This window comes from Sapajus apella, unplaced genomic scaffold (assembly GCF_009761245.1).
Source record: "Sapajus apella isolate SASKATOON/1434 unplaced genomic scaffold, GSC_monkey_1.0 scaffold20, whole genome shotgun sequence".
NCBI lineage: Eukaryota > Metazoa > Chordata > Mammalia > Primates > Cebidae > Sapajus > Sapajus apella.
Genome location: NW_022436960.1, coordinates 29573564 through 29586174, shown reverse-complemented (window position 1 = coordinate 29586174; position 12611 = coordinate 29573564). Strand labels below are relative to the sequence as shown.

The window sequence follows — 12611 nt, the reverse complement described above, 5'->3', positions numbered from 1 at the left end:
TTTTTTTTTTTTTTTTTTTTTTTTTTTTTTTTTGTATTTTTAGTAGAGACAAGGTTTCACCATTCTGGCCAGGCTGGTCTTGAACTCCTGACCTCAGGTGATCCACCTGCCTCGGCCTTCCAAAGTGCTAGAATTACAGGTGTGAGCCACTGCACCTGGCCTGAGTTTCTTTAATATCACTATTTTTTATTAGCACAAACACATTTCTTAATGAACTAAAGGGATGATCCCAATTAAACCAACAGTTTGAAATAGTTGCATGTAAAATGTTTGTGATAAAAATAATTGAACATAGTAATAAATAATAGAAACGATATGGAGGTTTGCTTATTGAAATGAATTGTTCATCATTGTAACTAATACCTGTCCCAAAGGATGATGGAATTTTTGTTCCACTTTTTCATAGATCTGAGTACAGATGACATTGATTGTTCATGACACAATCTACCACTAATTTCCTATCTTTCAGTTTTCCTGTTACTTTGCTTTTCTTCCAATCCTGTTCCTGTTGTTGAACCAATGCATTATTATCTGTAAAGCTGCAGACAGACTGGGTTTTTCTGCCATTAGCCTAGTTTCTTCAGACTTCTCTTCCAGGCCACAAGAAGACTGTTATTTTCAAGATGATCTGCTTCACATGATGAAGTTTTTGCTATCATAAGATGACACTATTTGGCCTGGCCATTGCATCCATTTATTGCAGAGTTATTCCCACTCCTAGTTCCTTTATGTATTCATCAAAGCCTTTACCTTCCACTGTGTGCCATCATCCTTCCAGCTGCTGAATTGCAGCAATGGTGGGCACAGCAGATATGCAGAGTAGGCAGAGCAGGGCATGGTATAGGGAGCATGCTGCCTTAATGTCATTGTTTTGAATTCTTTTTCTTTTTTTTTGGAGTCTCACTCTGTTGCCTGGGCTGGAGTGCAGTGGTGTTATCTTGGCTCACTGCAACCTCCACCTCCCAGGTTCAAGAGATTCTACTGCCTCAGCCTCCCAAGTAGCTGGGATTACAGATGCCCACCACTACACCCAGCTAATTTTTTGTATTTTTAGTAGAGATGGGGTTTCACCATGTTGGCCAGGCTGGTCTCAAACTCCTGACCTCATGATTTGCCTGCCTCAGCCTCCCAAAGTGCTGAGATTACAGGCATGAGCCACTGCATCTGGCCCATTGTTTCTTTTTTTTTGAGATGGATCCAGGCTGGAGTGCAGTGGCACAATCTCGGCTCACTGTAACCTCTGCCTCCCAGGTTCAAGCGATTCTCCTGCCTCAGCCTCCTGAGTAGCTGGGACTACAGGCATGTGCCACCATACCTGGCTAATTTTTGTATAAAAATACAAAAATTAGGAGCGATGGGGTTTCACCACGTTGGCCAGGATGGTCTCGATCTCCTGACCTCATGATCTGCCTGCCTCGGCCTCCCAAAGTGCTGGGATTACAGGTGTGAGCTGCCACACCCGGCCTCATGGTTTTGAATTCTTTTTCAGGCATTTCATACATTTTACTTTCTTTGGGATCCATTACTGCAGAATAATTGTGTTCCTTTGGAGATGTCATGTTTCCTTGCTCTTTTGTGTTTTTTTGTGTCCTTACATTAATATCTGCACATCTGGTGTAACAGTCACTTTTTTCAGATTTATCAATTGATTTTGGAGGGAAATATTTTTTCCTATAGATATATCTATAGCGTTGGTTGGGTAGGATGCTTTGGCTTTGATTCTGGGTGGGTTCAGTATTATAGTCTCTGTGATCTCTTTGGCTGTAATCAGTGTCACTTGTGTCTATGAGTCCCTCAGTGACTTAGACTGGTTGTTATTGGAGGCTGTGGTGAAGCTTTTTTTAGGATGGGGACATTAGTTAGACTGGTGCCTGGCACCAGTAGTGGTGACAGGGGATAGGGTGGTCCTGTCTTCAGGCCCCTGAATGGTGTGTGTAGGAACCAGAAGTGGTGGATAGAATGGACTGTTCTCCTGATCCCCATATGATATCTGCAGGGGCTGGCAGCATTGGTGAGCCTGTCCTCAGGTTCCCCAATGATGTGTGCAGGTACCAGCTACAGTGAATGGGGCCAGCATGATCTCAGGCCCAAGGATGGTATGTGGGCACCCGTGGTGGTGGGTGAGGTGGATTGACTCCTAGGCCCCCAGATGTGTGTGGATGCTGGTGGTGTCAGTGGCTGCTATTCTTATAATTATACAAGTAGTGTATGCTCATTGTGGAAATTTTGGAGAAATTAGAAAAGTAGTATATAATAAAAAAAATTAAAATTCTCCTTTATCCCATCTATTAATGGAATTAGTATCTAGTGTATTTCCCCATAATGTACATGTAACTCTGTGTCTGTTCTTCCCCTTTGTGTTATTCTGTGTGTGAACGTTTTTCAGTCTCATGATTTCTAGGGGTTCCACTGAAGTTCACGATGGGTAGTAATTTAGAGTTTAGGTGAGTTGGTGTTTTTGGTACTGTAACTAATGCCATAGTACGTACTGGCATGTGCCTGGGAGGAAGGGGAGTGGTCTGGGGGGGAGTAAAGTTTTGATGAGGAGGCCCATTAAAGGGTAAGCCTCCAAGTGGACACCCCAGTATATTTTCTGCCTCCTCTTCTTTCTTGATTCAAGAGAAGTGTTCTCCAGTAGAAGTAGAATGCAGATCATGTATGTCGTTTCAAAATGTTTTTCATTTTGCTTTGTTGTTGTTGTTGTTGAGACAGGGTCTCACTCTGTTGCCCAGGCTGGTCTGGAATTCCTAGGCTCAAGCAATCCTCCTGCCCCAGCCTCACAATATCTGGGGCTACAGGTGTGTGCCAGTGTGCCTGGCTTCATTTCAAATCTTTTTAGAGTCACATTAAAAATGTGAAAAGAGGCCGGGCGCGGTGGCTCAAGCCTGTAATCCCAGCACTTTGGGAGGCCGAGGCGGGTGGATCACGAGGTCAAGAGATCGAGACCATCCTGGTCAACATGGTGAAACCCCGTCTCTACTAAAAATACAAAAAATTAGCTGGGCATGGTGGTGTGTGCCTGTAATCCCAGCTACTCAGGAGGCTGAGGCAGGAGAATTGCCTGAACCCAGGAGGCGGAGGTTGCGGTGAGCCGAGATCGCGCCATTGCACTCCAGCCTGGGTAACAAGAGCGAGACTCCGTCTCAAAAAAAAAAAAAATAAATAAAATTAAAAAAAAAATAAATAAATAAATAAAAATGTGAAAAGATAGCTGAGCAGAGTGGCTTATGCTTGTAATCACAGCTACTCGGGAGGCTGAGGTGGGAGGCCAGGAGTTGGAGTCCAGCCTCGGCAACAGAGTGAGACACTACCTCAAAAACAAAAATAAAAGGAAACAGGTGAATTTATATTTAAAAATATATTTTATTTAACCCATATAAATATTTTCAATATGTAATCAGTGTAAAATTGTGAGATGTTATACATTCTCTTTTACAAGATTTTTTTTTTGAGACGGAGTTTCATTCTTATTGCCCAGGCTGGAGTGCAGTGGCACGATCTCAGCTCACCGCAACCTCTGCCTCCTGTGTTCAAGCGATTCTCCTGCCTTAGCCTCCAGAGTAGCTGGAATTGCAGGCATGCACCACCATGTCCGGCTAATTTTGTATTTTTAGTAGAGATGGGGCTTTGCCATGTTGGTCAGGTTGGTCTCGAACTCCCGACCTCAGGTTTGCTGCCTTAGCTCCCAAAGGGCTGGGATTACAGGTGTGAGCCATCATCTCTGGCTTATAAGATTTTTTAAAACTAAATCTTTGATGCCCCATGTGTAGTTTATACTTGCAGCACATCTCATTGCAGAGGCTAAATTTTCACCAGAATACTTGACCTGTGTTCAGATTTCATAAAATTTGCATTTGAAAAAGGAGGTCGGCATATTCCCTTCAGTTATTCCCTTCAGTTGCTATAGCCATATTCAGTAGCTCTGAGACCAGTAGGGGCTCCCAGAACCAGCCCTTAGTCCAGGGTGTAGGGGTGGAGATGGGAGTTCTGTTCACGGGTGACACTCTTAGGGCTAGGGTGGCTACTGGAGGGATTCAGGCCTCAGGCTTTAGACTGTGTTTATCTAATAGGCCCAGGGGAGCCATTAAAAGTTATGGAGCTAGAGAGTGACACCATGACAGTTATTTAGGAGGATAAATTTGGCCGTGCCTGAGGGTCAGACGGAAGTGGAGACAGGAATCCGTGGGAGCAGACTGCAGGAATCCAAGGGCTAGAGGGGTGGTGGGAATGAAGGGGCCTGGGAACCAGGGGGTGGGCAAGGAGGGACCCCGGGCTCTGAGTTAAGCCTGAAGAAATGGAAGAGAAGATGGGTTTGGCAGAGATGTCTTAAAATTGAAGTGATAAGGCTGGGCACAGTGGCTCACACCTGTAATCCCAGCACTTTGGGAAGCCAAGGTGGGTGGATCATGAGGTCAGGAGTTTGAGACCAGCCTGACCAACATGGTGAAACCCCATTTCTACTAAAAATACAAAAATTAGCTGGATGTGGTGGCGAGCACCTGTAATCCCAGCTACTCAGGAGGCTGAGGCAGGAGAGCTGCTTGAACCTGCGAGGTGGAGGTTGTAGTAAGTCGAGATCGTGCCATTGCACTCCAGCCTGGGCGACGGTGAGACTCAGTTTTAAAAAAAAAAAATTGAGGTGATAGAGGGACAACAGGCAGAAATTCCCAGATTGGGGACTGTGAATGCAGAGCCAGAGAAATGTGGGGCTTGTCTGTAGGTGATGTCAGATCTGGGGAAGAATTCAAGTCAGCCTCGTTCCAGGTTTTGGCCTGGCTGTGATAAATGAAATTAAGGCCGGGCATGGTGGCTTATGCCTGTAATCACAGCACTTTGGGAGGCCGAGGCAGGTGGATCACCTGAGGTCAGGAGTTCGAGACCAGCCTGGCCAACATTGTGAAACCCATCTCTACTAAAAATACAAAAATTAGCCAGTTGTAGTGGTAGGTGCCTGTAATCCCAGCTACTCGGGAGGCTGAGGCAGGAGAATCACTTGGACCTAGGAGGTGGAGGTTACAGTGAGCTGAGATCATGCCATTGCACTCCAGCCTGGGCAACAGAGCAAGATTCTATCTCAAAAAGATAACTAAATAAAAAGATAAAAGTAAATAAATAAACATTTCTGGGGATTGGCAAGATGTAGTCCATGTGGGAATGGAATAATCATTTATTTTAATTTTATTTATTTATTTAAGACAGGGTCTCACGCTGTTGCCTAGGCTGCAGTGCAATGATACAATTAAAGCTCACTGCAGCCTCCGCCTTCTGAGCTCAAGTGACCCTCCCACACCAGCCTCCTGTGTAGCTGAGACCACAGGCACAGGCTACCGTGCCAGCTAATTTTTTGATTTTTTGTTGAGATGGGCTCTTGTTATGTTGCCCATGCTGGTCTTGATCTCCTGGGCTCAGGTGATCCACCTTAGCCTCTCAAAGTGCTGGGATTACAGGTGTGAGCCACTGTGCCTGGCCCACTTATTTTATTCTTTATAATTTTATTCCATTATATAGTAATATGCTTACTTTGGAAAATTTGAAAAACACAAATAGAAGGGAAGGGCACCCTGCCTCCGAAGCTCTAAGAGCAGCTTTCACTATGAGCATTATTTTGGGGTATATCCTACAAGCTTTTATTTATTTTTTTGTTTTGAGACAGTCTCGCTCTGGCACCCAGGCTGGAGTGCAGTGGCATAATCTCGGCTCACTACAACCTCTGCCTCTCAGGTTTGAGCAATTCTCCTGCGTCAGTCTCTGGAGTAGCTGGGATTACAGGTGCTTGCCACCACGCCCAGCTAATATTTGTATTTTTGGTAGAGATGGGGTTTCTCCATATTGTCCAGGCTGGTCTCGAACTCCTGACCTCAAGCCATCCACTCACCTCGGCTTCCCAAAGTGCTGGGATTACAGGTGGGAGCCACCACGCCTGGCCAAAAAAATTCTTATTGTCCTTATCTTATCTACTCATCCATTTGCATTTTCCAACAATATTTTGTGATGAAAAATCTTTTTAAAAATTTTAGGGAGGTTGCTTAAATCCATATACCATAAAAACCACCTATTCTAATGGCCCAATGATTTTTTGTAAATGTACAAGTTGGACGATATGATAAAAACTTTAAACATGCCAAAAAGTTGAAAGAAATGCATAGTGAACAGCCATGTACCCACCATCTCAATTACACAACTAATATTTTGTTAAATTTGTGTTTTTATTATCTAGTCTTTCTTCTTCTTCTCCTTCTCCTTTTCCTCCTCCTTCTCTTTCTTCTTCTCCTTCCTTCCTTTTTCTTCTTTCTTCTTTTTTCTTCTTCAAGGCCTAGTCTCACTCTGTCACCCAGGCTGGAGTGCAGTTGTGCCACCTTGGTTCACTGCAACCTCTGCCTCCCAGGATCAAGCGATTCTCCTGCCTCAGCCTCCCAGGTAGCTAGGATTACAGGCGTATGCTACTGCGCCTGGCATACGCAGTATGTATTTTTAGTAGAGATGGCGTTTTACCATGGTGGCCAGGGTGGTCTTGAACTCATGACCTCAAGTCATCTGCTCACCTCAGCCTCCCCAAAGTGCCGGGATTACAGGTGTGAGCCCGTGCCTGGCCCATTATCTAATCTCTTTCTAATCCTTCATCTTTTTTTTTTTTTTTTTTAAATTTGAGACAGAGTTTCAGTCTGTCACAAGGCTGGAGGGCAGTGGTGTGATCTCAGCTCACTGCAACCTCTGCCTCCAGGGCTCAAGCGATTCTCCTGCCTCAGCCTCCCAAGTAGCTGGGACTACAGGCATGCACCATCATGCCCGGCTAATTTTTTGTATTTTAGTAAAGACGAGGTTTCACCATGTTGGCCAGGATGGTTTTGATCTCCTGACCTCGTGGATCCATCGCCTTGGCCTCCCAAAGTGCTGGGATCACAGGTGTGAGCCCCCTCGCCTGGCCCCTTCATCTATTAATCCAATTTTTAAAAATATGGAATTTTTTATGGAGGTGAAATTTACATAACATTCAGTTAACCTTTTAAAGTGTACAGGCTGGTGGTATTTAGTGTACTATTTCAATCTCTTTGATCATATACATCCTAGTGGGTGGGAAGCAGTACCTCGGTGTGGTTTTGATTTGCATTTCCCTGCTGACTAATGATGTTGAGCCTCATTTCACGTGTTTGTTGACCATTTGTATATCTTCTTTGGAGAAATGCTGACTTTTTAATTGGATTGCTTGCCTTTCATCAATCCAATTTTTTTCAAAAGTATGTTTAGTTTTTTGTTTTATATGGCTATGATCATAACACATGCACATTTTATATCTGGTACTTTTTGCCGAACATGTAAGATCAGCATTTTGGGCCAGGTGCAGTGGTTCACACCTGTAATCCCAGCATTTTGGTAGGCTGAGGTGGGAGGATCACTTGAGCCTGGGAGGTTGAGACAAGCCTGGGCAATATAGGAAGACCCTATCTCTACAAAAAAAGAGTTGTCCCAGCTACTCAGGGGGCTGAGGCGGGAGGATCACTTGAGCCCAAGAGGTTGAGGCTTTAGTGAGCTGTGATCACACTACTGCATTTCAGCCTGGGCGACAGATATCTCAAAAAGGATGAGCATTTTCTGTGTAACTGGAGACTTCCGAAGAGCTGCAGGGCATTTTTTGAAATCCCGAGTGGTGCTCTTTCTCCCTTGTGTTTTCTTGGGTTCCTGGGCCCTGCCTGGGTGGTGGGGTAGAAGCCAGTGCTGGGCAGGGCTGGTCACAGCTCAGGTGCATCCTCTCCTCCTCCCTCTGCACCTCATGTGGACCTCCCGGCTCCGTGCAGAGGACCCCAGCATGCAGGATGTGCACAACCCTGCCAACAGCCCCCAGATGCCTTTGGGCCATCGGGAGTCCCCTTCCTCAGGTGAGAGCTTGGTCTCAGCCCCCACTCAGAGCCCTGTAGTCTTTGTGTCTGAGTGGATGGTGCATGGGGGTGGAGGTCACGGCTGGGTGCAGCCATGGGGGAGGGGAGAAGGGTCCAGGGGATGGAGGAAGGTGGGTCCAAGGTGGACAGGGCTGTAGGGGAGGAGCCAGTGGATGCAGTGTGTCTTTTGCTTCCTCTTCTTTCTAGACTCCAGAGGCCAGTGGTGGGCAGCCCAGGAGCACCCCTCAGCCCGGGGTGACCCCAGGGGAGAACGAGGTGATCCCAGAGGTGACCAGGGCACCCACCTGTCAGCCCTGGGCCCCGCTCCCTCTCTGCAGCAGTCCTCATTCCAGCAACCCCTGTGGTCTGGCTCAGGGCCCCATGACTGCAGACACAGTCCTCATGGCTGCTGCCCCGATGGCCACACAGTGTCTCTCGGGCCACAGTGGCAAGGCTGCCCCACAGCCCCCTGTCAGCAGAGCAGGTAGGTGCTGGAGATAGTTCTTCCTCCTCCCCTGTCAAAGAGGAAAGCGGGGGCCCCATGGGTGGGCCAACATCTCTGCTCAGAAGTGGGGTGGGGCTGGGGTGGGTGCACAGAGCTCAGGAATACACGCCCACGCTTTCCTCCCCGGGCTGCCCGGAGCATGAGATCTTGGGGACTTGGCTTTCTGTGGCTGAGCTTCCTGATGTGCTGAGTGGGGACACAAATGCCTACCTTGCCACAGAGTGTCAGCCTGTGGATACACAGCCTGAGACGTGGGGAAGGCGCTGGGTGTGATTCTAGCTCTCAAATCTAACCAGGCTCAGGGAACCCACAGTAAAGGCTGGCCAGACCAACCAGCTCCCTACAATCTTCCTAATAGCCCTGGCCACTCCTGCCGTGGATTGGGTCCAAGTCATTCTGCTCCCGCCAGGTGCCCTCACTCTGCCCCACCTTCTTCTGTGGCCTGCCCTGGATGAATCCCCAGTGTACTCTGTCAGAGACTGGGTGCTTATGTGCCCAGACTTTATGGCCAGTAGCCTGGGGGCAGTTCCCAGCTCAGCCACTCACTGGCCGTGTGCTGGTGACTTGGGCCACGTGACTTAGCCTCTCATCTTGGCTTCCTCTTCTGAGAACTGGGAATAATGATGATGATGATGGGGTTCCTGTGAGGGTGAAGTGCATCACAGCGTGCCTGGCACAGAGAGGGTGCCGGGCACCCTCCCTCCTTTCACTTTGCCTCCTGGCACCTGGTGGATGGGTGTGAAGTAAATGGTGGGTTCCTTCGAACCCCCTCTTCCGCCCCGTCTCCCGTCTGCTTCCGTTTTGTAACCCCCGCTATGAACTGACATTTGTTCAGGCTTGGATGAATGTCCCCCTTCTTGGTTTTGTGGGCTGTGCAGTTGAGGCTCTGCCAGGTATGAGGAGCGCAGCCACTGCTTGTGTTACGGTTGCCCTCCCTGGTAGCCGCTAAGAGTTGGTGGATGTAGGCAGAGATTGCGGCACACAAAATGGCCCGCCCTGCCTGCTGGGACACGTCCTCTCCCACCTCAGTTCCTCCCAGTCAGACCCCACCGTGGGGAGCCTCAGAGCCTGGGTCCTGGGATGCAGGGAGCATGGGGACACGTGGGGCAGTGAGGGGCTGTGCGATGTCTGCCTAGGTACGGGTGCTGCCCTGATGGCGTATCTGTTGCTGAGGGGCCCCATCACGCTGGTTGCACAAGGTCATACAGCGGAGAGAGCGCTGGGAGCAGGCCCAGGTCAAGGGCAGTGGTTTCTACAGTAAGTGTCTGGCCTGTGTGAGGGGAGCAGGAGGCTGCTCAGTGTCAATGTGACCCAGGATCTTTGCCACTTTGGCCTTGGAGAAAGGAGATCCCTGCAAACCTGCTGGCCTGGGGCATCCTCTGAGGGGCACTGGGTTCCAAAGATGGGCCTGGGCTGGAGCAGGGGGTTCATCCCACATTCTCCTGGCGTCTGGTCTCCCCTGGGCTGGGGTTCTGGTCCCTCCTCCTTCCTACCATCCTCCCCGTGACAGCCCAGAGTCCCTAACAATGGCCAGACCCAGTGCCAACTTTCAAATCATGGGCTTCCTCCCCAGGTCCACCATACCCACCAGCCCCAGGCCCAGCAGAATGAGCCCACTGAGTGCTGGGGCTCCCAGTTTGGCTGTTGCTATGACAACGTGGCCTCTGCAGCTGGTCCCCTTGGGGAAGGCTGTGTGGGCCAGCCTAGTCATGGTGAGTGGACGCCCCTCCTCCTTCCCAATGGTAGACTCTGCTCCCACCATTCCCCCAGCACCCACCCAGAGCCGAAGACCTTCCTATGGGCTCAGTCAGTCATTCATTCCTTCCACAAACATTTATTGAGCGCCTGCTAGGTGCCAGGCCAGAGGGCAATGCCAAAGTGTTCTTGCATCCAGCAGTTTGAACCTGTGGGCTTCTGGCTGCTTCTGGGAACTGGGGAAGGTGGGTGGTGGGGATCCCAAGGGGCTGGGAGGCCAGTCTTGTGCTTGGGAGTCAGCCCCTTCTGAGGCAGAGCCGGTGCAGGGCAGTTAGTGCTGGGATGGGCAGGGGCGCCCTGACTCTGCCTGGGATGTGGGTGTAGCAGGAGTTGAGGGCTGGAGGGAGGGTGAAGGCAGGGAGGACTTTGAGGCTGCAGCCCAGGATGAATGAGCAGAGCTGCTGGGAACCATCCTGAGGTCCTCAAAAGCCAGACCAGGGCTGTGGCCAGGGCTGGCAGGAGGCTGGGCACCCATGGTCATGTCTAAACGTGGAGAGATGTGTCAGGCCATGCTGACGAGGGCTGTTGGAATGGCAGGCTGGGTGCTGGACTCAGAGGCCAGTCAGTGCAGGGTCCTGGGGACAAGGGCAGGCCCTTGCTGGGCATCTTCACAGCCCCTGGGTGGCTCAGGCCTGTGTCCCTCTCACAAGCTAAGCAGGCAGGGCCACCTCTGGGCTCACTTTGCTTGCGGTCTGGTGTCAGGGAAGGCCAAGTGTCCAAGGGAGCCAGCCCAGAGAGCCCTGGCCCTGACCTCCCGGTGGCTCTGGCTGTGCGGGCGAAGGTTGCTGTGGCACCAGCCTGGGCCAGGTCTGCACAGTGGACAGGCTCTGGCGGAATTGGCCTGCATCCCAGGACAAAGTCAGGCCCCCAGGCAGGGGTGTAGATGTGCTTTATAAATGGGGAAGGGCCTGCTTCCTTCGTTGGAGGCTGAGGGGATGGAGGTGCGGCCTGAGTACTGGACACCTCAGTGACATATACCCACCCGTGTCCCATAGCCTATCCCGTGCGGTGCCTGCTGCCCAGCGCCCATGGCTCTTGTGCAGACTGGGCTGCCCGCTGGTACTTCGTCGCCTCTGTGGGCCGATGTAACCGCTTCTGGTATGGTGGGTGTCATGGCAATGCCAATAACTTTGCTTCGGAGCAAGACTGCATGAACAGCTGCCAGCCTCTCCACGGGCCCCGCCATCCCCAGCCTGGGGCCTCTGGCCAGAGCACCCACACAGATGGTGGTGGCAGCAGTCCTGCACGCCAGCAGGAACCCAGCCAGCACAGGACAGGGGCTGTGATGCAGAGAAAGCCCTGGCCTTCTGGTGGTCTCTGGCGGCAAGACCAAAATCCTGGGCCAGGGGAGGTCCCCCACAGGCAGGCCTTTGGAGAATGGCCTCGGGAGCAGGAGCTTGAGGCCAGGGTCCCTGGACTGGGCGGAGATGCTGGATGGCCAGTGCCACCCTTCCATAGCTCCTCCTACAGGTGAGCCCCGCCTTCCCCAGGTAGGGGGGGTCAGGACACCGAGGCCAGGAGCCAGCCAGTTGGAGCTAACGCCCTGAAGCCAGCTGGCCCTCCCTCCCCATCCATAACTTCTGTGTCTCCCAAGATCCCTTCTTGGTGGGCCTTATTGCCGTCATTCTACAGATGGAGTAGCTGGGGCTTCAGAGACTTGAGTCTCCTCTGATGTCTAATAGATGGTGGCTCGGGATTCTCCACCAGATAGCACCACTATACTCCGCGGTCTGTCTGGCTGGAAAAGATTACTGGCTTCATGGCCATTGGCAAATCACCCAGCTTCTCTAAGCCTCAGTTTCTTGATCTGTAAAATGGCAACATTATTTCCTGCCCCGTATATTTCACAGGTGTGGGTTCTGTTCAAGATTACTCTTGGGACTGGGTCATAGTAATGAGGGATTTGGGAAGATTTAAAACATTATGTTCCACATGGGCCGAGTGTGTAGTTTAGCCCCCATGGGAACCTGGTGTGTGCCATCCCTCCCTGCCTCTCCCCGTCCCCTGGGCTTTGTACCTGCCTTGTTGCCACTATAGAACAGGCTGAGGCAGTGATGCGGGGGAGTCAGAGGTAGGTTGGGGAGGGTGGATCCTGAATTCATGGGCTTCTAGGGTTCTGCCTCCCACAGGGACCCTCTAGCCCCTGAAAGTGCCTGTGACCCACCCTGTCTGTCCTGGAACACACCGCTTAGGGTGGTTATGGGCCTGGCGCTAAGCCAGTCAGCAGCTCTTACTTCCCATCTCTCCAGGATTAGCTTGGCAGGTACAGAGCCCTCCTTGGTGCAGGCGGCTCTGGGACAGTTGGTGCGGCTCTCCTGCCCAGATGACACTGCCCCAGAATTCCAGGCTGCCTGGCAGAAAGATGGCCAGCCCATCTCCTCTGACAGGTGTGTGACAGCCTCCCTACCTCCCCGACAGGTGTGTGACAGCCCCCCACCTCCCCTGACAGGTGTGTCACAGCACCCCCACCTCCCCTG

At 50.7% G+C, this 12611-nt stretch overlaps 1 protein-coding gene across 2 annotated transcripts in view; it reads left to right on the top strand.

The window, feature by feature from the left end:
* The first annotated feature begins 7501 nt into the window (after positions 1-7501).
* The window catches only part of PAPLN (papilin, proteoglycan like sulfated glycoprotein), a 15597-nt gene continuing 10487 nt past the window's right edge, over positions 7502-12611 (top strand). For both annotated transcript variants that reach the window (XM_032287942.1, XM_032287941.1), the window contains exons 1-6: positions 7502-7874; positions 8082-8358; positions 9516-9636; positions 9953-10091; positions 11130-11604; positions 12384-12521. In XM_032287942.1, the coding sequence (XP_032143833.1) occupies positions 7580-7874; positions 8082-8358; positions 9516-9636; positions 9953-10091; positions 11130-11604; positions 12384-12521 (1445 nt within the window). In that variant the 5' untranslated portion in view covers positions 7502-7579. The remainder of the gene's footprint in view (positions 7875-8081; positions 8359-9515; positions 9637-9952; positions 10092-11129; positions 11605-12383; positions 12522-12611) is intronic.